General features: G+C 45.5%; 1 protein-coding gene across 2 annotated transcripts in view; it reads right to left on the bottom strand.

Annotated features, from left to right (window-relative positions):
• NUP93 (nucleoporin 93) overlaps positions 1-22,063 on the bottom strand; it is a 144,982-nt gene that overhangs the window by 112,055 nt on the left and 10,864 nt on the right. For both annotated transcript variants that reach the window (XM_032231363.1, XM_032231362.1), the window contains exons 2-3: positions 17,121-17,327; positions 12,881-12,998 (exon numbers count right to left, since the gene is read on the bottom strand). In XM_032231363.1, the coding sequence (XP_032087254.1) occupies positions 12,881-12,998; positions 17,121-17,299 (297 nt within the window). In that variant the 5' untranslated portion in view covers positions 17,300-17,327. The remainder of the gene's footprint in view (positions 1-12,880; positions 12,999-17,120; positions 17,328-22,063) is intronic.

Below are 22,063 nucleotides of genomic sequence, written 5' to 3'. Positions count from 1 at the left end.
TTTTTAGTGATGGTAAACGTTGCCTTTCCTCATTAAGCAGAAAATGCTCCATGATCTTATCCTTCAATTCTTTTTGTTTTTGAGTTAGTTCATCAGTTGGTTCAGTGATAACTGGTTCTAGTGGTGGTGGTGTTATTTCCTCCCCAAGAGCTTCTTCTGGGAGTTCTACTATAATGTCTTTAGTTGTGTCTTGAATATCAGTTATTTCTGCTTGTGATATTGTTTTTTTGGTTTTGCAATTTGCCTGAATTTCCTCAAGTTCAACTTCACTAAACACTTTGATGTTCCCAGTAGTTTTTGCTGTACTCAAATCCAAACTTTTGGCACAATTTCCAGTATATGATCTTAGCAACGTGGTCATGGCGTTGTAGGTAGTCAGTTTGTGAAAGTTTGCTGCACCCACTGATCAAGTGGTCGAACTGTCTCGTCTTTCTCCAAATATTTGCAAGTCCCAGTACTTTGTGATTTTTTCTTGCTGCTTATCTTCAATTCGTGCATCACCAGGTATTGCAATGTCAATGAACCAAACCTTTTTCTTCTTTATTATTTTCTACATTATTATTGTTATTGTTATTATTGTTGTTGTTGTTGTTGTTATATTCCATTCTCTCATCTTTTTGGCAATAACTTAACTACAGATTTCAAAGTAGAAAAGATTGTTGTTTGGCTGTACCATTTAGGCAGCTCCAGAAAATATCTCTGTTCTTGTTATTATAAAGATACATTCACATTTACGGGATGCCTTATCATGAATTCTAAGGAAGATTAAGTGGGAATGGTTTCCTGCACAGATTAATACCCGCAAATTTAGCAGCAATAACAGCGCATAATCAAATTAACATTGCAAGAGAAAATATTGTATGTGAAAGCTAAGTCTTCTTTGTTTCGTTATTTGGGATGCATTTCCACATCCAAATTCTGTAGTACGAATAATATATTTTAGAAACACTCTTGGGGGGAGAAAACCAAGATGCAAGGTTACACCAACTTCCTGGAAGCTACAAACAGATACTCAACTTCTGTGGAGATTCTCAGTCCTTCAGGTTGTCTCAAAAGTGTTTTTTCAAAAGACATTTCTCTTCCCATTCAAAAAGTTCCATCAGTTTGTGAAGCTTCTTGGATGAGAAGCGAAATGTCTTTCCCCCCCGTTTCTTCCTCAAGGAAAAAAACAGACCAGTTGCCTTTTGAAAAGCACCATTGAGAGACTCAACTTCAACTGAAGGTGATTAAAGGCTAGTCTGAAGAAGTCCACTTTAGGTGTTTAAGTGGTGAGAAGTGCATTAATTCTCAATGACATCCTCCAGACTTTTTCAAAATTTAACATACTCTATCCACAGTGACGTGCGGTGAGGTTCACGGCCGGTGAGGCAAGCGGGCAAAAGCCGCCCTATGTCTGCCAGCACCAGCTGCCTCCGAAGCCCCGACACGTCCTGCTGTATGGCCGGCACAGCAGCATGCACTTTAAAGTGTTGGCGCGCCTGTCCGCCCCCGAAGCCCTGACACGTCCCGCTGTATGTGCATGCCGCCATGCCGGCCATACAGCAGGACACGTCCGGCGCTGTATGGCCGGCACTTTAAAGTGCATGCCGCCGTGCCGGCCATACAGCGGGTCGTATCGGGGCTTCGGGGATGGACAGGCACGCCGGCACTTTAAAGTGCATGCCGCTGCGCTGGCCATGTAGTGGGATGTGTCCCGCTCTATGGCGAGGCGCAGCGGCATGGCTTTAAAAAATAAAAAATAAAGTGCCAGCCCGCGCACCAGCAGAGGCGGGTAAAACACACACACACACACAAATTACTTATAATAATACAAATTACAATTACTTACAAATTACAATAATTTTGAATTCCTCCCCCCTCCCTCCAACCCAGGACTCACATATCTTTTCCAGTTGTGTCACAGAGGATTTCAACTCTCCTCTTGTCTGCCATGATGAAAATGTAAAAAATGTAAAAAGAAAAAGGCAAGGTCAGGCTGGGTTAGCTGCTGCCAGAGTCCCCAATGGATGACTCTGCTTAACTGTTTTAAGCCTCTAAAAAAAGTGCCCTCTGCAGGAGGAGGCAAGAGGACCACGTGCCTCCTTTGCATAAGGAATTTTTCACCTTTTAACCCTTGCTTAACTCTGCTCAAGTGATCATAAAGATAGACTAAAGGAGGGACGTGGTTCTCCTCCTGCAGTTAAGCACTAAGCAGAGTCATCCACTGTGACTCTGGCAGCAACTACCTCAGCCTTTTTCCTTTTAAATTTGTTGTTCTTTTTCATGATGACAGTGGTGAGGCCCTGCCTCCCCTGCGTCACCTGACTGCACGTCACTGTCTATCCACTGGAGAGTGTTGTGCTTAGCATTTGCCCTGCTAAGTTGCAAGTTCTTCCCTCACACTCACCTAATTCTTACAGAAAAGCACGATATGACGAGGATTTTCAATTTTTACCCATTTTTTCATAGAGTCAGAGGGCGATTAGGTCTGAGAAGAGGGGGTGACCCAAATTACCCTACTTAAGGGAGGATTCAAACCTGTTCTCGAAGTGTAGGCCATCAAAGTCGATGCTTGCTAAATGCCTCTAGAGCAGCATACACCAATTGGTGGTCCGTGGGCCACTGGTGGCCCGCGAGAAAATTTTGCTTATCCAAAGAAAAATTATTTGCACTTTTTATATTGCACTAAATCAGGGTTGTCAAACTACGGCCCCTGGGCTGGATACGTGCCATGAACGCTTGTGTTGCTGCAGAGAGTCTCCCCCTTCTGGGTCTTTTTGTGCAGGTCGGAGCGGGGAAGAAATTCTGACTTGGCTTCAGCCTCCTGGTGTGGGGCTTTGGGAGAAGGCTGGCGGGAAGAGCCGCTGGTGGCAAAGAGCCAGAGGGAGAGCTCCACTGGGACTGCATCATGGCCTGGAACTAGCTGACCATCTCAGCCCACTGAGCCTCCAGGCGCCAGTAAATGGCTTTGCACTCCAAGTCTTCCTCTGCTTGGAAAGCCTATGCTCGTAGTCCTCAGTGAGGTGCTTCTAGTGAGCCTCCTTCTCGGTCAGATCCAAATTGAACTGAGCTGTTTTGCCAGCTCTTTCTCATGGTGTCTGCTTAGCTCCAACAACTGCTTCCTGTTGGGGCCCTAAGGAGCCTGGGCAGGGAGACAAGGAGTGGCTGGGAAGGTAAGAGAGGGGTGAGTAGAGGCTGGCGAGGAGCCCCTCGATGTGAGTGACATTGAGTTGGCCACACCTACCCAGTCACATGACCACCTAGCCATACCCACCCAGTCAGTCATTAGGCAGATCATATTAATGATCCATGGGATTTAAAATTATGAATTTAGTGCTAGTCATTCCCAACTCTAGGGGGAGGTGCTCATCTCCCTTTCAAAGCCCAAGAGTCAGCGCTGTCCGAAGACATCTCCGTGGTCATGTGGCTGGCATGACTAAATGCTGAAGGTGCATGGAGCACTGTTACCTTCCCACCAAAGGTGGTCCCTATTTTTCTACTTGCATTTTTTACATGCTTTCGAACTGCTAGGTTGGCAAAAGCTGGGACAAGTAACAGGAGCTCATTCCGTTACACGGCGCTAGGGATTCGAATCGCCGAACTGCCAACCTTTCTGATTGACAAGCTCAGTGTCTTAGCCACTGAGCACCACATCCCCTGAACAATATAAGCAGCACACCATTTAAAAGAGAATCCCAAGTGTTATAAACTCCAACTGATACCAAGATTCTGAATAATACTGCTAAGTAATCAAATAGAGTCGGCTACTCTATGTTTGCAACATTCAGCAAACAATTAACAATATTTTTGGATGAACGTCAAACCTGAAAGTCACAATTCTGAATCCTTTTAATGTGGAGAGCAAGCCGCTGAGCCACCTAGTAATAGCATCCTAGCAAAAGCCAAAATGAGATCTATCAGTGGGGAACATACTGCGAAGCTGCCCCAGGGCAATCGGTACAAAGTGATGGAAGAGTTAGTTGCTATCAAACATCTTGTACCAGAGCAAAATGGATCTCAGATTTAACATTATGTTCGGGGGACGCGGGTCCGCTGTTTAAGAGCGATCACACATTCCAACCCTCATCACACCCCTGGGTGCTCGGGATTACAGGACCTTGGTCTCCGGCTGGTGTCGTTTAACGCCAGGTCCGTGGTACATAAAGCTCCACACATTTACAATCTCATACAAAAGGGTAGAGCGCACCTGGAGTGCATTATGGAGACCTGGTTGGGCCATGAGGGGGGTGTTCCCCTTAGTGAATTATGCCCACCACGCTTCCGGGCGTTTTACCAACCGAGAGCCTAGAGTAGGGGGGGGGGGGTGGCAGTGGTTATTAGGGAAAGCCTCAGACCTCAGGAGGTCACTGTGCCTCAGATAGGCGGGTGTGAGTCCCTTTTTGTGAAATGGGGCCTTGGAGTTCAGGTGGGCCTTTTTGTTACATACCAGTCTCCCTGCTACGTTTCATCGGCCCTGCCAGAGCTGTTGGATGTGTTAGCTGAATTGGTGGTTGATTTCCCCAGGCTTATGATCCTGGGGGATTTCAATCTGCCTTCCATTGGCGAGATATCCAAGTCAGCTCGGGAGTTCATGGCTTCCATGACAGCTATGGACCTAACCCAGTTAATTCAAGACCCCACCCATAATGGGGGACACAAGCTCAACCTGATTTTTGTCAGGTTGAGCAGTGGACTAATGATCTAGATTTAGGGGATATTTCTATCCAACCCTTGTCATGGTCGGATCATTTCCTCATCAGGCTTGACTTCCATACTGCTACCCCTCACCGCAGGGAGGCGGAACCGACTAGATGGACCCTGAAAGGTTTCTGATGGAGCTTGGGACTTTTCCCGAATCCCTTGCTCACAACTCGACCGCAGCCCTAGTGGAAGCCTGGGATAGGGCGGCCACTGGGGCTTTGGATCGTGTTGTGCCTTTGAGGCCTCTGACCCAATGTCGATCACAGGTAGCTCCCTGGTTTACTGAGGAGCTCCGGGAGATGAAACGCCGGAAAAGACGCCTAGAGAGTGGTTGGAGGGCCAGCCGGTCTGAATCTGAAACTAGTAAGAATTCATATTAAATCCTACTAAGTGGCGATAAAAGCAGCAAAATGGCAACATTTTTCCGCTCTTATCGCGTCCGCAGATAACTGCCCAGCCACCCTGTTTAGGGTGACCCGCTCCTTACTTAACCAAGGAGCTGGGAAAGACCCCTTGCAGGGTAGGGCTGAAGAATTTGTTCAGTATCTGCAGGATAAAATCGCTCAGATCCGGACAGGCTTGGACTCTGACTGGGTAGATTCAGACGAGTCGATGGGGATGAATCTTGTGGAGACCATCTGGGATGAGTTTGATCCTGTGACCCCCGAGGGCATGGACAGGAATATGGGAGACTCAGTGCTGCCACTTGTGTGCCGGACCCGTGTCCCTCTTGGTTAGTCTCGGCTTCCCGGGAGGTGACATGAGGCTGGCTCCAGGTGATTACCAATGCTTTGTTGAGAGAGGGGTTCTTTCCCACTGCCTTGAAGGAGGCGGTGGTGAGGCCCCTCCTTAAGAAGCCTTCCCTGGACCCAGCTTCTTTAGCCAACTATCGTCCGGTCTCCAACCTTCGCTTTGTAGCGAAGGTTGTCGAGAGTGCGGTAGCACATCAGCTTCCCCAGTCCCTGGATGAAGCTGTCTACCTGGATCCGTTTCAGTCAGGTTTCAGGCACAGATACAGCATGGAGACGGCATTGGTCGCATTGGTCTGGGTGAGATCATCCATGGTTTTGGAGTACAATATCATCAATATGCTGATGATACCCAACTTTTCATCTCTACCTCAAACCACCCAAACAATGCCCTCGGCGTGATGTCCCGATGCCTGGAGGCTGTGCGGATCTGGATAGGGAGGAACAGGCTCAAGCTCAATCCCTCCAAGACGGAGTGCCTGTGGTTTCCGTCATCCCGATTTGTGCATCTTGTTCCATCTTTGATGACAGGGGGAAAAATTTTAGTCCCCTCAGAGAGGGCCCGCAATCTGGGCGTCCTCCTGGATGCGCGGCTTAATTTAGAAGAACACCTGACGGCCGTGACCAGGGGGGCCTTTTACCAGGTTCGCCTGGTACGTCAGTTGCGCCCCTTCCTGGATCGGGATGCTCTGTGCACAGTCACTCATGCCCTCGTCCTTTCTCGCCTGGGCTACTGTAACACTCTCTACATGGGGCTCTCTCTAAGAGCCGAGGTGGCGCAGTGGTTAGGGTGCAGTACTGCAGGCCATTGCAGCTGACTGTTATCTGCAGTTCAGCGGTTCTAATCTCACCGGCTCAAGGTTGACTCAGCCTTCCATCCTTCCGAGGTGGGTGAAATGAGGACCCAGACTGTGGGGGCGATATGCTGACTCTGTAAACCGCTTAGAGAGGGCTGAAAGCCCTATGAAGCGGTATATAAGTCTAACTGCTATTGCTATGGGGCTGCCCTTGAAGAGCACCTGGAGGCTTTAACTGGTCCAGAATGCGGCTGTGCGGGTTATCATGCGGGCACCTAGGTGCTCCCATGTTACACCCCTTTTAGGCGGCCTGCACTGGTTGCCGGTTGTCTTCCAGGTGCGATTCAAGGTACTAATTATGACCTTTAAAGCGCTCCATGGCTTAGGCCCAGGGTACCTGCGAGACCACCTACTGCCACCTGTAGCCTCCCACCGTCCAGTGCGATCCCACAGAGTTGGCGTCCTTAGGGTGCCGTCGGCCAGACAGTGTCGGCTAGCGACCCCCAGGGGGAGAGCCTTCTCTGTGGGAGTGCCTTCCCTCTGGAATGAGCTGCCCCCAGAGCTTCGTATAATCCCCGACCTCCGGTCCTTCCGATGCGCCCTAAAAAGTTGGCTTTTCCAGCAAGCCAGCCTGGCCTGAACAAAACAAAATAAATTATTGATCATTGTTAATTTTAATTCGATTTTTTTAAAAATGTTATTGTCAACTCTAATTGGGTTTCTTTGGGATATTCTATTTAATTTTTTTTTAACTTTTGTATTATGTGTTTCTTTTAATGTTGTACGCCGCCCTGAGTCCTTGGGAGAAGGGCAGCATATAAATCTAATAAACTTAAACCTAAACCTAAACACATACAACAAAAATACTTAATGTACTCTTCCTTAGCCAGTGCATGAAACCCAAAGCAAGCAAAAACCAATTACTCTGGAAAGGCTTAAGAGATAATATGCAGCCAACAACTGCAGTATTTTTCTTCATTAATCATTACTGCATTCTTCCTTCCTCATTCACGCTGGAGATCCAGAAGCATCAGGAGGAGGAGGAGCGAGCAAGATGCTTAAAATCTCAAATATGAAAAGAAAAAAAAAACACCTTATTTGCTTCCCATTGTTTTTGATTTAGGAACCCTTTAAAACAGAATTCAAAGTACTCAAGGATTGGAATATCTCAGGAAAAAAAAACATTGGTTTTATTTGCATTATCATGAATTCTCTACATTATGAGAGTGTAGAGCATTAAAAATTTTAAAAGGGCAGGTGTATAGGTAATCCTCGACTTACAACAGTTCATTTAGTGACCATTCAAAGTTACAATGGTGCTGAAAAATGTGACTTATGACCATTTTCCACACTTATGACCGTTTCAGCCCCTCCCACAGTCACACGATCAAAATTCCAATGCTTGGCAACCGGCTCGTATTTACGACAGCTGCAGTGTCCTGGGGTCACGTGATCCCCTTTTGCGACCTTCTGACAAGCAAAGTCAATTGGGGAAGCCAGATTCACTCAACAACCGGGTGACTAACTGATCAACAGCAGTGATTCGCTTAACAACTTCAGCAAAGGAAGGTCGTACAATGGAGCAAAACTCATTGAACAAATGTCTCACTTAACAACAGAAATAATACAGGTGGTCCTCAAAGGCAGTAGAGCTCAAAATTTCTATGGCGAAGTAGAGGCAGTTGTTAAGTGAACTTTGCCCCATCGTACGACCTTTCTTTGCCACAGTTGTTAAGTGAATCACTGCAATTTTTAGGTTAGTAATACGGCTGTTAAGGTAATCGGGCTTCCCCCTTCATTTTGCTTGTCATGACCCCAGGACACTGCAGTTGTCATAAATATCAATCATTTGTCAAGGGCCTGAATTTTGATCATGTGACCAATGACGCAACGGCCATTAAGTGTGGGGGGGGGCATAAATTGTATGTTGTTTTTTTTCACAGTGCTGTTTCAACGGACAAGCCCTCAGTTGGAAAAGCCTACTTCACATAGCAACCGTCTTACTAACAACTGCCGTGATTCACTGAACAACCCTGTTAAAAAGGTCGTAAAACGAGGCACAACTCACTTAACGATTGTCTTGCTTAGCAATGGAGATTTGGGGCTCAATTGCCGTTGTCAGCAAAAGACCACCTATAACTATGATGGCGAACCTCTCTGTGGGCACATGCACCATTGCCAGCTGCTCTTTTGGTTTCCGGCGTGCACATGGATGTCAACCAGCTGATCTTCTCGTGCGCCAGGCCACTGGATACCCAAAGAGCAGCTGGCCAGTATGCATGTGTGTGCTGGTCACCTGGCCTTCAGATTTCCGGCGCTCCAGCACATGGGAAGACCAGTGTGCAGGTGTGGACTGGAAACCTAAGGGCCAGGTGGCCGGTGCGCGCATGTGCTCCAGCCACCTGGTCTTTGGATTTCCGACATATGTGCCCGTGCGCGTTCAAGTCTGGGCACGTGGTGCCGAAAAGGTTCGCCGTCATTGACCTAAAATAGCATTCTTTACCAAATAGCGCCTACGATTTTTTTAAAAGGACAAGGGGTTTGGTTCCAGCTTTTTGTAAGCATTTCTTCTGGGAGGGGAAAAAAGCTGAGCTGTGAGGGGTGGAACATCTAAAGGGCACTGAGGAGAGAATGTGGAAACCAATCTGGTCTTCTGAAACAAGCGAAATAATTGTGTCTGCCGTAGCAGCCATTTTATGAGGATGCTGCATATGCTCACAAAAGCCCCCCCCCCCCAAAGGATCTCTCAGAAATGCCCATCCTTATGCTCGCCTACAAGACGTCCGCAGAGTCAGACCCCCGTCTGGCTTGCAACCCCCTCCAGAGCTCTGTCTGTTGAGGATGGGATGAGTCCCTGATCTGAGATAATAAAGGCATTATTCTCTTTTTTTTTTTTCCAAACGTAACGGGAATCGCTCGCCCCAGGCCCAGAATCAATTATGAGATCCAAGGGGAGACATCTCCGCGTTATTTTCCCCCTTCTTCTATCAATCACCTAAGTGTTATTACCGCTAAATAATTCACAAAAATTAAGACGTCAATTGGCACGGCCCCTTCACCAGCACTAAAATCTAAAGCTTAAAAAGCCGTTTCGGAGAAAAAGAAAAGACGCCCCGCTAATTATTACGACAGCCACGAGGTTTTAAAGAACACCTAGGTATTGTCTGCGGGTATAAATTCTTGCTCGAATAGCAAAAATGCACAAATTGCTGCCTACAAAGCTGAAGGTTGAGGCTCTCAGAAACCCACCAAAATTTTGTCAGTTCCTAGAATGTAGAAACTCTAAAATTTTACTGGTAATAAGTGTTTGAACCTTGTACACTGATATGGCCTACAGCCGTGATGGCAAATCTATGGCATGCGTGCCAGAGGTGGCACACAGAGCCTTCTCTGTGGGCATGTGTGCAATTGCTAGCTGGTTTTTGCAGGCACCGGACCACTGGAAAACAGCCTGAAAACGACCCCCAAAATAGCCCAAAACAGTAAAAAAACAGGCCCTTTTCCAGGGCATTTTCAGACCATCTTTTGGACCTGAAAATGGCCCAAGAAACAGTAAAAAAAAAGGCACGCGTGTGCTGGCCAGCAAGTCTTTGGGTTTCCAGTCTTCTGGAACTTGCAAAGAGCAGCTGGTTGGCACATGGGCATGTCACAAACCTAGAGACCAACTGGCTGGCACACACATGCGCATCAGGCAGCTGGTCTTTGGGCTTCTGATGCTACGGCGCACACACATGCACACATGTTCCAGTTTTGGCACTCAGTGCCAAAAAGGTTGGCATTATAGGTTAATCAGTCTAATAATAATAACAACAACAACAACAAGCCTTAGCCACAAACTACATGAAGGCAAAAATTCAACATGTTACCACCAACAGAAAATGTCGCCTCTGTAATGAGAAAGACGAGACAGTCGACCACTTGATCAGTGGGTGCAGCAAAATTTCACAAACTGACTACCTACAACGCCATGACCGTGTTGCTAAGATCATTCACTGGAAATTATGCCAAAAGTTTGGATTTGAGTACAGCAAAAAACACTGGGACCATCATGTTGAGAAGGGTTTGGAGAATGAGAAAGTCAAGATCTTGTGGGACTTCAGAATCCAGACTGACAGGCATTTGGCCACAACACACCTGACATAATAATAGTTGAAAAGAAAAAAGTATGGTTCATTGACATTGCAATACCTGGAGATGCACGAATTGAAGATAAACAGCAAGAAAAAATCACAAAGTACCGGGACTTGCAAATTGAAGTTGAGCGACTGTGGGGGGGGGAAATCGAGTGTTGTCCCGATTGTAATTGGAGCCCTTGGAGCAATACCCAAAGGGCTACCTCACTATTTGGAAATTTTAAATTTATCAGACTTGAACATTCTGATTCTAGAAAAAACCATCCTACTTGGAACAGCTTATATCCTCCGACGTTACCTTAACAGTTCCTAGGTCCTTGGTTAGGACTCGAGCTGTTGAGCTACCAACCAGCCCCAAAGGCTATGAATCTCACCAAAGATTAACCACTTAATAATAATGTAGAAACTCTAAATACAACTGAAGATGAAATAATTAAATGCATCGGGAAAGATACACAGATGGTCCTCAACTTACAACAGTTCATTTAGTGACCGTCCGAAGTTAAAAGGGCACTGAAAAAAGTGGCTTAGGACCATTTTTCACACTTACGACCATCGCAGCCATCCCAAGGCCACATGATCAAATTTCAGAGGCTGGGCAACCGACTCACACTTACAGCGGCGGCAATGTCCTGGAGTTACACACGATCCCTTTCTGTGACCTTCGAACAAAATCAGTGGCCGAAGCCAGATTCATTTAACAGCCATGTCGTTAACTTAAGAAGTGCAGTAGATTCACTTAACAACTGCGGAGAGAAAAGTCATGAAATGGGACAAAGCTCGCTGAACGAATGACTCGGTTAGCAAAACAAAAACAAAAACTGGGACTCAATATGGGTCCCTGTAATGCGATTGTATTGATTTTTAAAAACAAGGATGTGCACTGCTGATATGTAGAAAAACAAAAATAAACAAGAATGCTCTGGATATGATAGCACTCATCTTCCATTACAAGAATACCAACTGATAAAACCATCTCACCTACCATTATACAGCACTGAGACAGTCAGACAGGGGGGTGGGGTGGAATCAGAATCAGCAAAGCAAGGAACATCATGTTACAAGCAAAACGGGTTGCAGTTTAATCCTACCGAAAATTCAGCCTCTGAAATACTCAGATTTCACACTAAAATTTAGGGAGAGGCACCGCAGAAAAGCAGAACAAAGAAATATAAGGTACTACCTTGTATCAAGTTAAATCAGTCGTCCATCAGGTTCAGGGGGGAGGGGGCCGTTGCACCATGCACCCACCCACCCATAATTTGCAGATTACAACATACAAACAGCTGGAAGGCAGTTGGATCCGAATTCCGACTGCAAACCCAGTAAATTCTGGCAGAATCCTGGGATCAAAACTCAGAATGTATGATAAGGAAATGTGCAATTTATTACTCTGTTACAGCCCTTCCCTTAACGATTCAGCTAGATTCAGCTAATAATATATTAGTACATATTCAACAGTAAGATACAAAGGTGGGGGGAAACATAATCAGGATAGATTTGAGAAGGAAAGGGAACAAGAAATGATGTTTAACTATTTTTGGGTCTGCGGAAGTACCACTCCAAGAAAATAAAAATTAAGAGCTGGAAGAGACACCTACAACAATAGAAAAAGAAAGGAGGAGGAAAGGAGAGGAAGAGGAGGGAAGGAAGATAGAGGTGAGGAGAGGAAGATGGAAGGGAGAAGGAGAGAGGACAGGAAGGGGAAGAAGAAGAGAGGAGTAGGGGAGAGGAAAGGGAAGAAGGAAGGGAAAGGAGAGAAGGAGAGAGGACAGGAAGGGGAAGAGGAAAAGAGGAGTAGGGGAGAGGAAAGGGAAGAAGGAAGGGAAAGGAGAGAAGGAGAGAGGGCAGAAAGGGAGAGAGGAGTAAGGGAAAGGAAAGGGAAGAAGGAAGGGAAAGGAGAGAGAAAGGAAGAAAGTAGAGAAGGGAGGGATGGAGTAAAGAAAGGGAAAAGAAGGTGGTATCATACCAGGCGAAGGATGGTAAACAAAGCAACCCAAATGGTGGGTTATAACTCTGTAAATGGAACGACAAATGTATAAGAACGACGAATGTAAAAAAGAATAACTATGTGAATGAATACCTATAATTGTATATAGAGAACAAAAAATAACTTCTTCAAAAAAAAGATTCAGCGAGAGGAAACTCAAAAAATAAACACACAAAGTCTACGCTCTACAAATTGAGATCACTGCAGTGTTGCCCTTCGAATGAATATACACCAGCTCTTTCAGCAAGTAAACAAGCCAAGGTAGGCAAGCCTTTCAACGGTGCCTCCACCGAACACAATGACATGCACAAAGAGGATGCCAATAACTGAAACATCGAGACACTTAAGCATTCAATGCAAAATGCAGGCTTTCACCCTTCAGCAAATAAGAGCCTTCTCCCCATTCCGGGCAGATTTTCCCTTGAACAAGGAAATGGGCACATTTACCAAGGCATCTGCACGCAAAGCATTGCAAAATACATGCGCTTCTTCCATTAAAGAGAACATACTTTTGTCACGTATGACCCTGACCTGTATATCGGTGTCTTTCACTGGCTCTAGAGGTTCAAATGTTGTCACAGCGCTCAAGCTTTCCAAACGCTGGGATATGTGGGATATATCAAGGCCTCTGGATCCAAGAAGAACGGATCTGGAAGACAGGTTAAAAAAAAAAAAAACAGAGGATGAAAGGCACAGAGATAATAAACAAAACGACAGTCATTTCTTCCCAAGGTAAAAGGTAAAGGTACATATGTGCTAGTCGTTCCTGACTCTAGGGGGCGGTGCTCATCTCCGCTTCAAAGCCGAAGAGCCAGCACTGTCTGAAGACGTCTCCATGGTCATGTGGCCAGCATGATTCAATGCTGAAGACACACAGAACGCTGTTACCTTCCCACCAAAGATGGTTCCTATTTTTCTACTTGCATTTTTTTACATGCTTTCGAAATGCTAGGTTGGCAGAAGCTGGGACAAGTAACGGGAGCTCACTCCGTTATGCGGCACTAGGGATTCGAACCACCGAATTGCCTACCTTTCTGATCGACAAGCTCAGCATCTTAGCCACCGTGTCCCCATTTCTTCCCAAAGCAAAATTAAAATCCAGAGGTCTCGTTAGCACAATGCAGGTAGTCCTTTGACTTACAAACATTCGAAGTGATAATGGCATTGAAAAGAGTGACTTATGACCAGTCCTCACATTTACAAGCACTGCAGCATCCCCATGGTCACCTGATCAAAATTGGGGCACATGTACAGTATTTAGGAGAGCTGCAGCATCCTGGGGGCATGTGATCATATCTGCGACCATATTTCCTAGCCAGCTTCCAGCAAGGAGAATCAATCAAGTCAGATTCACTTAACAACTGGATGTATCATTTAACAACAATAGTGATTCACTTAACAACCTTGGCAAAAAGGTGGCATAATTAGCAATTCACTTAACAACCGCCTTTGCTCAGCAGCCAAAACTCTGCTCCCAAATTGTGGCCCTAGGTTGAAAAATTATCTGTACTAGTTTTTGATCTTGGAACTTCTACACAATCTGGATTGAAATAAACCTTTCAATAAACAACTTTTGTTTGCCTGACCATTAAGCATCCAAAGCCTCAGTTGAGGGGAACAGTGTTGATAAGACTTCTAAAATATTTTTCAGCATCTGCTGATTGACAGCCTGCACATGTTCCCCAAAATGTGACCACATTTGAGTCTGGCACAACATGCCTGCCAATGTTTCAACAGCCATCTCATTTTATTTGGCATTTTTCTTCTACGGATTCTCAATTCGGTCTGATGAAAGAAAATCTGCTTTAGAAATTATCTCAATCAGGAGAGAACTTCCAAGAAATTCCCCCGAGGAAACTGTGGTGCTCTTTCGACAATGAATGCCAACCAGGCGGAAAGGATATAAGCTGAGATAAATAGTGAGGATGATGTAGAAGTGAGAGCTGGGGGAAAAAATGAAACGTGAACATAGCAGAAATGGTACACAGGTAGCTACGACCACAATTGAGCCCCAAATCTACAATGCTGTAGAGGCCCACAAGCAGAGCTGGCAGTAGATTCGGACAGTGAGGAGGTTGGGGAGGAACATGGGCCAGTCTTGGAGTCTGGAGAAGGCTCTGATGAGGGCTCTGAGTCGGAGGCAGAGAGAGAGCCAGAGCCATCCCAACAATTATCAGCTGCCTTCAGAGTCAGACATCAGTGGGGCAGATGAACAGCTGGAGCCTATTCCCAGTGTGCGCATGCACAGAGTTGCCAGACGAAGGGGACAGCTAAGGAACAAGGGCTGACTCGGGAGTAAGGCCACATGTGGACGATAAATGGTCCTTCCCAGAGGGAATAAAAGAGGAGCGAAAGGGGAGTGGAGTTTGCAGGAGACAATTAGTTTGCTTCATTGCTTCGTGGCTCTCCGAGACTCCTTGCCAAGTTTTGCAGAGATTGGCCTGGCAGCTCTCCAAGCCAGATAAGGTCTGTGACTGTAAATCCCCCCTTGAAGGACTTTGCTGGATATGAATGAGGAGAATTCACAGGAAATTAATAAAAGGGTTTTTTGTCGGGACAAGGAGTCTGCTTCATGCTCTTGGGAAGCCTCGATCAGAACAATTGCTAAGTTTGTTTAAGTGAGTTTCCCATTTTGCGACCTTCTTGCCACAGTTGTTAAATGAACCATTACAGTGGTTAGTTTAATAACACAGTTATTAAGTGAAGCTTGCTTTCTCATTGACTTTGCTCGTCGGACGGTCACAAAGGGGGATCACAAGACCCTGGGACACTGCAACTATCATAAATATGAACTGTCAAGGGTCTGAAGTTGAATCACATGACCATGGGAATGCTGCAATGGTCATGTGAAAAACAGTCCTAAGTCACTTTTTCCAGTGCTGTTGTAACGTTGAATAGTCACTAAATGAATTGTTGTAAGTCGAGGACCACCTGTACTTAGGAAATAGGTATGGTAAGACAGGAAGAGATGGATGGGTGATGGATGGATGGAAGGCAAAAGTGAATGAAAAAAGTACAATGAGGTCGTTTGGTCAGATAGATATATAGAATGAATGATTGAATTGCAAAATATATATACTGTTAATCCTTGACTTACAACCATAACGGGGACCAGGATTTTATATTGTTAATCTAGGTGGGTTGTTAAGTGAGTCACACCCAATTTTGCAACCTTTTTTATTTTGCCACGGTTGCTAAGCAAACCACTTAAGCCAGATGTCTTCAAACTTGGCAACTTTAAGACTTGCAAACTTCAACTCCCAGAATTCTCTGGCTGAAGAATTCTGGGAGTTGAAGTCCACAAGTCTTAAAGTTGCCAAGTTTGGGGACCCCTGATTTAAGCGAATCATGAGATGGGTACAATTTGAAGTGACAGTACCCCTTTGTATCACACTGGTTCGAAGAATTAGAATTCGAAGTGTGATTAGATGCACATGGGATTTGTATCCGGCGCGTAAGCTCTCAGTGTACATACAACAATGGAGCATTATCATAGTCATCGTAAAACTACATTGATCACAATACATTTGATACAACAGTGATATCACACTTAAGTGAGACCACACTTGGAATGCCACATCCAATTCAGGTCACCACAACACAAAAAAAGATGTTGAGATCCTAGAAAGCATGCTGAGAAGACTAACAAAAGGTGATAAGAGGCCTGGAGGCTAAATCATAGGAGGGACAGCTGAGGGAATGAAGTATATCAAAGAGAAAAATCGGGTGTCAGCTGTCCCACTCAGTTACCTTTTTATCAATGGAAATAATGTCAAAAGAAAAGTAGCGGATAACATGGATCGCGTTGTTATCCCACATGGAAATGTCCATGCAGGACAATTGTTCACTCTCCTGCTAGGGTGGGGGTGGAGGGATGTTGGACTAGATGACCTACAAGGTCCCTTCCAACTCTGTTAATCTGTTATGTCATGTTGTCCAATGGCGAGGAGGCCGTGGTGAATTGCCCTAAACCTGGGGTGTCAAACTCAATTTCATTGAGGGCCACATCAGGGTTGTGTTTAACCTTGGGGGCGGGCTGGGAGGGAGCGCCCGTGGCATCCTGAGCACTCTGCCAGAGAAAATGGACTTCCGACCTCTGTTTCCAGCTGTGATTGCCTCCTGCAGCCCTCTGCCAGCAAAAACAGAGCTCACCAGAGCCGAAGGACACACAAACACACACACCCTCCAGTTTTGCAGGATGTCTGTGGTGGAATCTCGCTACCAGGAGGGGTGCCCTATGGTCATTACTATGAGCCCATGATACCTCCGACAGGGGGCATAACCTTTCCAGAGAACAAGGCATTGTAACCACCCTCTGTATACCACCTGATAGCTAGTACACTTCATACTGCAACTTCATACTTCATACTGCAACTGTTCCTCATCTACAGTGACTGGGGCTGGCGGCCGTAACGGGTCTCCTCTGATATCAGATGCCTGAATTGATCGGATCAAGCTGCAGTGGGCGTGTTCTCCGCATTGGGGAGGAGGAGCCTTAGCTGCACTGTGACGGGATTAACAACCCACACGATGGGGAAATGCCCAATGAATTTGGGGCCATGCTCCGTTGTTGATCTCAGAGGATCGCGGGCTGGTCCTTCGCTGATTCCAGGGCGGCCCTGCAGGCCAGATCTAAACACCCTAGGGGTCGGATACGGCCCGTGGGCCTTGAGTTTGACACCCCTGTTCTACACCCTTCGCCGGGCTTTGCTCTCTGGAGATGCAACTCCAGCAGCCACCCACAGAGGTTTTAAGCAACCCGGCGACTTACGCCTTGACGTCTGCTGTTTCTTGGGAGGTGCGGGTCAGGGTCCGGGAACGCAAGCGCTCCCCGGCCTGTTGGATCTCCTGGAGATTGCGTTCGACGTGAGGAAGCTCCGCGATGCCTTCTGTCTCAGCTGCTAGCTGTTCCGCCTGCTGCAGCAGCTCGCCAAACCCTTCTGCGTCCATCTGCAGGCCTGGACGCTATGTGGGAGACCTAGAGGAGCAAGCAGGAAGAATAGAAGTTACCATCAAGTCAAGTCCGACCAAAAAGCCAATCACTGATCTACTCTACCTTTTCTGATTGCAGGTAGTCCTCAGGTTATGACAATTGGGACAGAGTTTCCATTACTAAGCAAGGCAGATGTTGTGCCCAATCTTACTAACTTAGCATGATCGTGCTGGAACCTGGAAGAGAAGCCACCCAGCACGCATACACGTACTGGGAAGATGATCTTCTTGTTTCTGGCAGGCGCAGGGGCATTGGCCAGCTGGTATTTGTGCACGCACGCATGCCAGAAACTGGAAGACCAGGTGGGCGGTATGCATGCGCACAGAACCTGTATGAGCAACTGCCCAATGCATGCATGCGCACCGGGCAGCTGCTCTTCTGGGTTCCAATACACGCATGCTAAGTTAGTAACTTACTGCATTGTTAAGTTAGTAACCCGGTTGTTAAGTGAATCTCGCCTCCCCATTGTCAGAAGTTTGCAAAAGGGGATCACGTAATTCTGGGAAACTGTAACTGTCATAAATGTGAATCAGTTGCCAAGTGCCTGAATTTTTATCACGTGCCCATGGGGATGTTGCAAAGCGTGAAAAACAGCCATACGCCCCTTTTTTTTAAAGTGAATGGTCACTAAATGAATTATTGTAAGTCAAAGACTACCTGTGTACAAGCTGAGCGCGGTGAATTCATTTGTGGTGGTACTGTCTATCCTACGCAGTCCTACCTATCTTACCAAGAACCGGGCTATGGTCTACTCTATCAAATTCCTTACTGAAATCGAGATCTACCAAATCCAGAGCATTTCCTTGATCTGCTCATTTAGTCTCTTTATTATCAAAGAAGGCAACAAGGTTTGTCTGGCATGATCTGCTTTTCGCAAACCCCACACTGTGTCACCCGGAAACAGAATAGAGATGATGGAGACCAGCTTCACCAATCAAATTATCTGCCAGGCTGCAAAGAATTTTATCCAGAAGTCTGCTGGCTGGCATGCAGCCATACTTTAATGAATGGCACTCAGAGAAATTTAGTGCCAATCAAGGATCAATGGAAGGATAACTGCGAGCTAAATAATGGAACCGTTCAGGTCTGGGTGCAAAGATAAGACCACCTTATTATGGTCTGGGAAATTTAGGGTAGGTTTAGGGCTATTGAGTTTGCTCTACATACATATAGGGGACGTGGTAGGGTTGGCGGGTTTTTCATACAGGCAGTCCTTGACTTACACCATTTGTTTAGTGACTGTTCCAAAGCACTGAAAACAGTGACTTATACTGTCACACTTACGACAACTGCAGCATCCCTGTGGTCACGTGATCAAAATTTGGACACTTGGCAACTGGCATATATGATGGTGGCAGTGTCCTAGGGTCATATGATCCAGACTGGACTGGACTGCACTGGAGACTAGACACTAGACTTGACTAGACTAGAGACTAGAAACTAGAGTAGACTAGACACTAGACTAGACTAGGCAGTAGACTAGACTAGGCACTAGACTGGATACTAGACTAGACACTAGACTAGACTCTAAGTAGACTAGATTAGAGACTAGACACTAGAGTAGACTAAGACTAGACTAGAGACTAGACTAGCCACTAGACTTGACTAGAGACTAGACTAGAGACTAGACTAGCCACTAGAGTAGACTAGACTAGACACTAGACTAGAGACTAGACACTAGACTAGAGACTAGAGACTAGACTAGACACTAGAGTAGACTAGAGACTAAACTCGACTAGATAGTAGTAGACTAGACTAGACACTAGACTAGAGACTAGATACTAGACTAGACACTAGACTAGACTAGACACTAGAGTAAACTAGAGACTAGCGTAGACAGTAGCAGTAGACTAGACACTAGACACTAACTTGACTAGAGACTAAACTAGACAGTAGACTAGACAGTAGACTAGACTAGACAGACACTAGACTAGACACTAGACACTAGACTAGACACTAGACTAGACACTAGAGTAGACTAGAGACTAGACTAGACAGTAAACTAGACTAGACACTAGAGTAGACTAGAGACTAGACTAGACTAGGCAGTAAACTAGACTAGACAGGAGACTAGACACTACACTAGACACTACACTAGACACTACACTAGACACTACATAGACTGGACTAGAAACTAAACTAGACTGTAGACTAGATTAGACACTAGACTAGATACTAGAGACTAGACTAGACTAGAAGCTAGACTAGACTAGAAACTAGAATAGACTCTAGACTAGACTAGAGACTAGAGACTAGATTAGGCTAGACACTAGAGTAGACTAAACTAGACACTAGACTAGACACAAGATTAGGCTAGACAGTAGACTAGACAGTAGACTAGACCAGACTAGACACCAGAGTAGACTAGAGACTAGACTAGACTAGGCAGTAGACTACACTAGACACTAGACTAGACTAGACACTAGACTAGACACTAGACTAGACACTAGACTAGACACTAAGTAGACTAAACTAGAGACTAGACACTAGAGTAGACTAAGACTAGACTAAACTAGAGACTAGGCTAGAGACTAGACTACAAGATCAGATCAGACCAGACCACACACACCTCACACCACACAATCTGGAAGGGACCTTGGAGGTCTTCTAGTCCAACCCCCTGTTCAAGCAGGAGTACCTATACCATTTTAGATACGTGATTGTCTAATCTCTTCTTAAAAACCTCCAATGATGGAGCTCCCACCATTTCTGGAGGCAAGCTGTTACACTGGTTAATTGTTCCCACTGTTAGGAAGTGTCTCCTTAATATCAGGTTGCTTCTCTCTTTGATTAGTTTCCATCCATTGTTTCTTGTCCTGCCCTCTGGTGCATTGGAGAATAAGTTGAGCCCCCTTCTTCTTTGTGGCAGCCACTCAAATACTGGAAGACTGCTATCATGTCACTCCTAATTCTTTTTTTCTCTTGACTAGCCAGACCTTCCGTGACCTTCTAACTAGCAGTCAATAGGAAGCCGGATTCACTTAACCATCACATTACTAACTTAATAACAGCAGCAATTCACTGAACAACTGTGGCAAGAAATGTCGTTAAATGGAGCAATATCCACTGAACTACTGTCTGCTTAATAACAGAAATTTTGGTTGTAAATTGAGGACTATCTGTATTTACCTTTAGGTCTGATCGTTTAAAAGCTAGTTCAGCCATGCTTGAAATTCTTCTTATATTTCAGGAAAGACTGGCAGACAAAAAAAGTTTGGCCAGAAATGTAGTAATCCAATCACAATTTTCTTCTAGAAAATCCACCAGGGGTTTCCATTCCAATATTAACACTTTTCACATCTATTCCTGCGTAGGAGTCGTTTCAAAGTGCTCTCAGGGAAGCAGCCACTGTGCCAAAACAAGCAGCAATCTGCTAAGTGCTTTAAAAGCCAAATTTATGAGGCTTTTATTTTCACCATGCCAGCCTCAGAACAGCACCGTTAGAATTACTTTTTTTCCCTTCCGATTTCGCTTCCCCACCCCATCCCACCCTGCTGTCTTCTCGGAGGATGCTTTATTGTCATGTGAAGTTGGGTCTAATTTGACAATCAGGAAGAATTCCCAGGGCGTTTCATCCAGCCTCTCTCCCCTCCATTGTGTTACGGAAAACATTTCACAATTAGATTGGGAACCGCGCAAGCTTTATTTGACAACTCAGACAAAGTGGGAAACGATGGGTAGAAAAACTCCCTTTACCTTCGCATCCAAAAATGAACAAGCGGGGTGGGAATGACTGTGGTGGAATCTGGCAGCTGAGCTGCAGGAAAGAGACCAAGAAAGGATCCTCCCTAAGTCTTCACAGTATTTCTCTGACAGTTACGCAGAGTGTGCTTTAGTCTGGCAAGACTCCGGTCTGTGGGTGAACAGCAAGAAAGAAACTTCTCCGAGCAGTTCATTGTGTCTTGTTCTTGGTTTCTGGTGCCTATTTAATCTAGATTTAGGGACAATGCCTTCTGGATCTCTTTCTGCATACCAAGTCTGCGTTCTGCATTCTCAATTCTGATGTGCACTTCTTGGTTTACAACAGATGATTTGAAGTTACAACAGCACTGAAGAAGATGACTTATGATGGGTTTTTTCACACTCATAACCACTGCAGCATTCCCATGGTCCCGTAATCGAAATTCAGACGCTTAGCAACTGATTCGTATTTATGACGGTTGCAGTGTCCTAGGGGGCATAAGATTCCCATTAGGGTCCTTCTGACAAGGAAAGTCAATGGGGAAGCCAGATTCACTTAACAACTGTGTTACTAGCTTAACAATGCTCGTGATTCACTTGATTGCGGAGACAAGAAAGGTTGTAAAATAGAGTAAAACTCGTTTAACAACTGTCTCGCATAGCAACAGAAATTTTGGGCTTGATTACAGTCCTAAATCAAGAATGACCTGTAGTGATTTTTTAAGCAAATAATGTTTAGGTAAACATTAGCATGTCCTGAATATATTTGTATCTCAAACAAATATCTTCTGTTAGCGTTCCACCCCAGATTTGCATAGCATAGATATGTGGCCAGGACCATAGGAGCCCAAAGCTCATTGGTATAACATCAAGCCACACGAATGGCTGAAAAGTCCTCTGCTAAAAATAATGGATATTACTGCAATAAATGTAAAAAACTTCTCTATAGCTCTGGGTAGCATGGTCCTTCCCTGGCAGGGACTTTACAGAAATCTGCCACTTGCTTACTGGATGCTGTACACAGAACATAGGATAATAGA

The sequence above is a fragment of the Thamnophis elegans genome, chromosome 14, assembly GCF_009769535.1.
Source record: "Thamnophis elegans isolate rThaEle1 chromosome 14, rThaEle1.pri, whole genome shotgun sequence".
NCBI classification, from domain to species: domain Eukaryota; kingdom Metazoa; phylum Chordata; class Lepidosauria; order Squamata; family Colubridae; genus Thamnophis; species Thamnophis elegans.
This window is presented reverse-complemented; position numbering and strand designations above follow the sequence as displayed.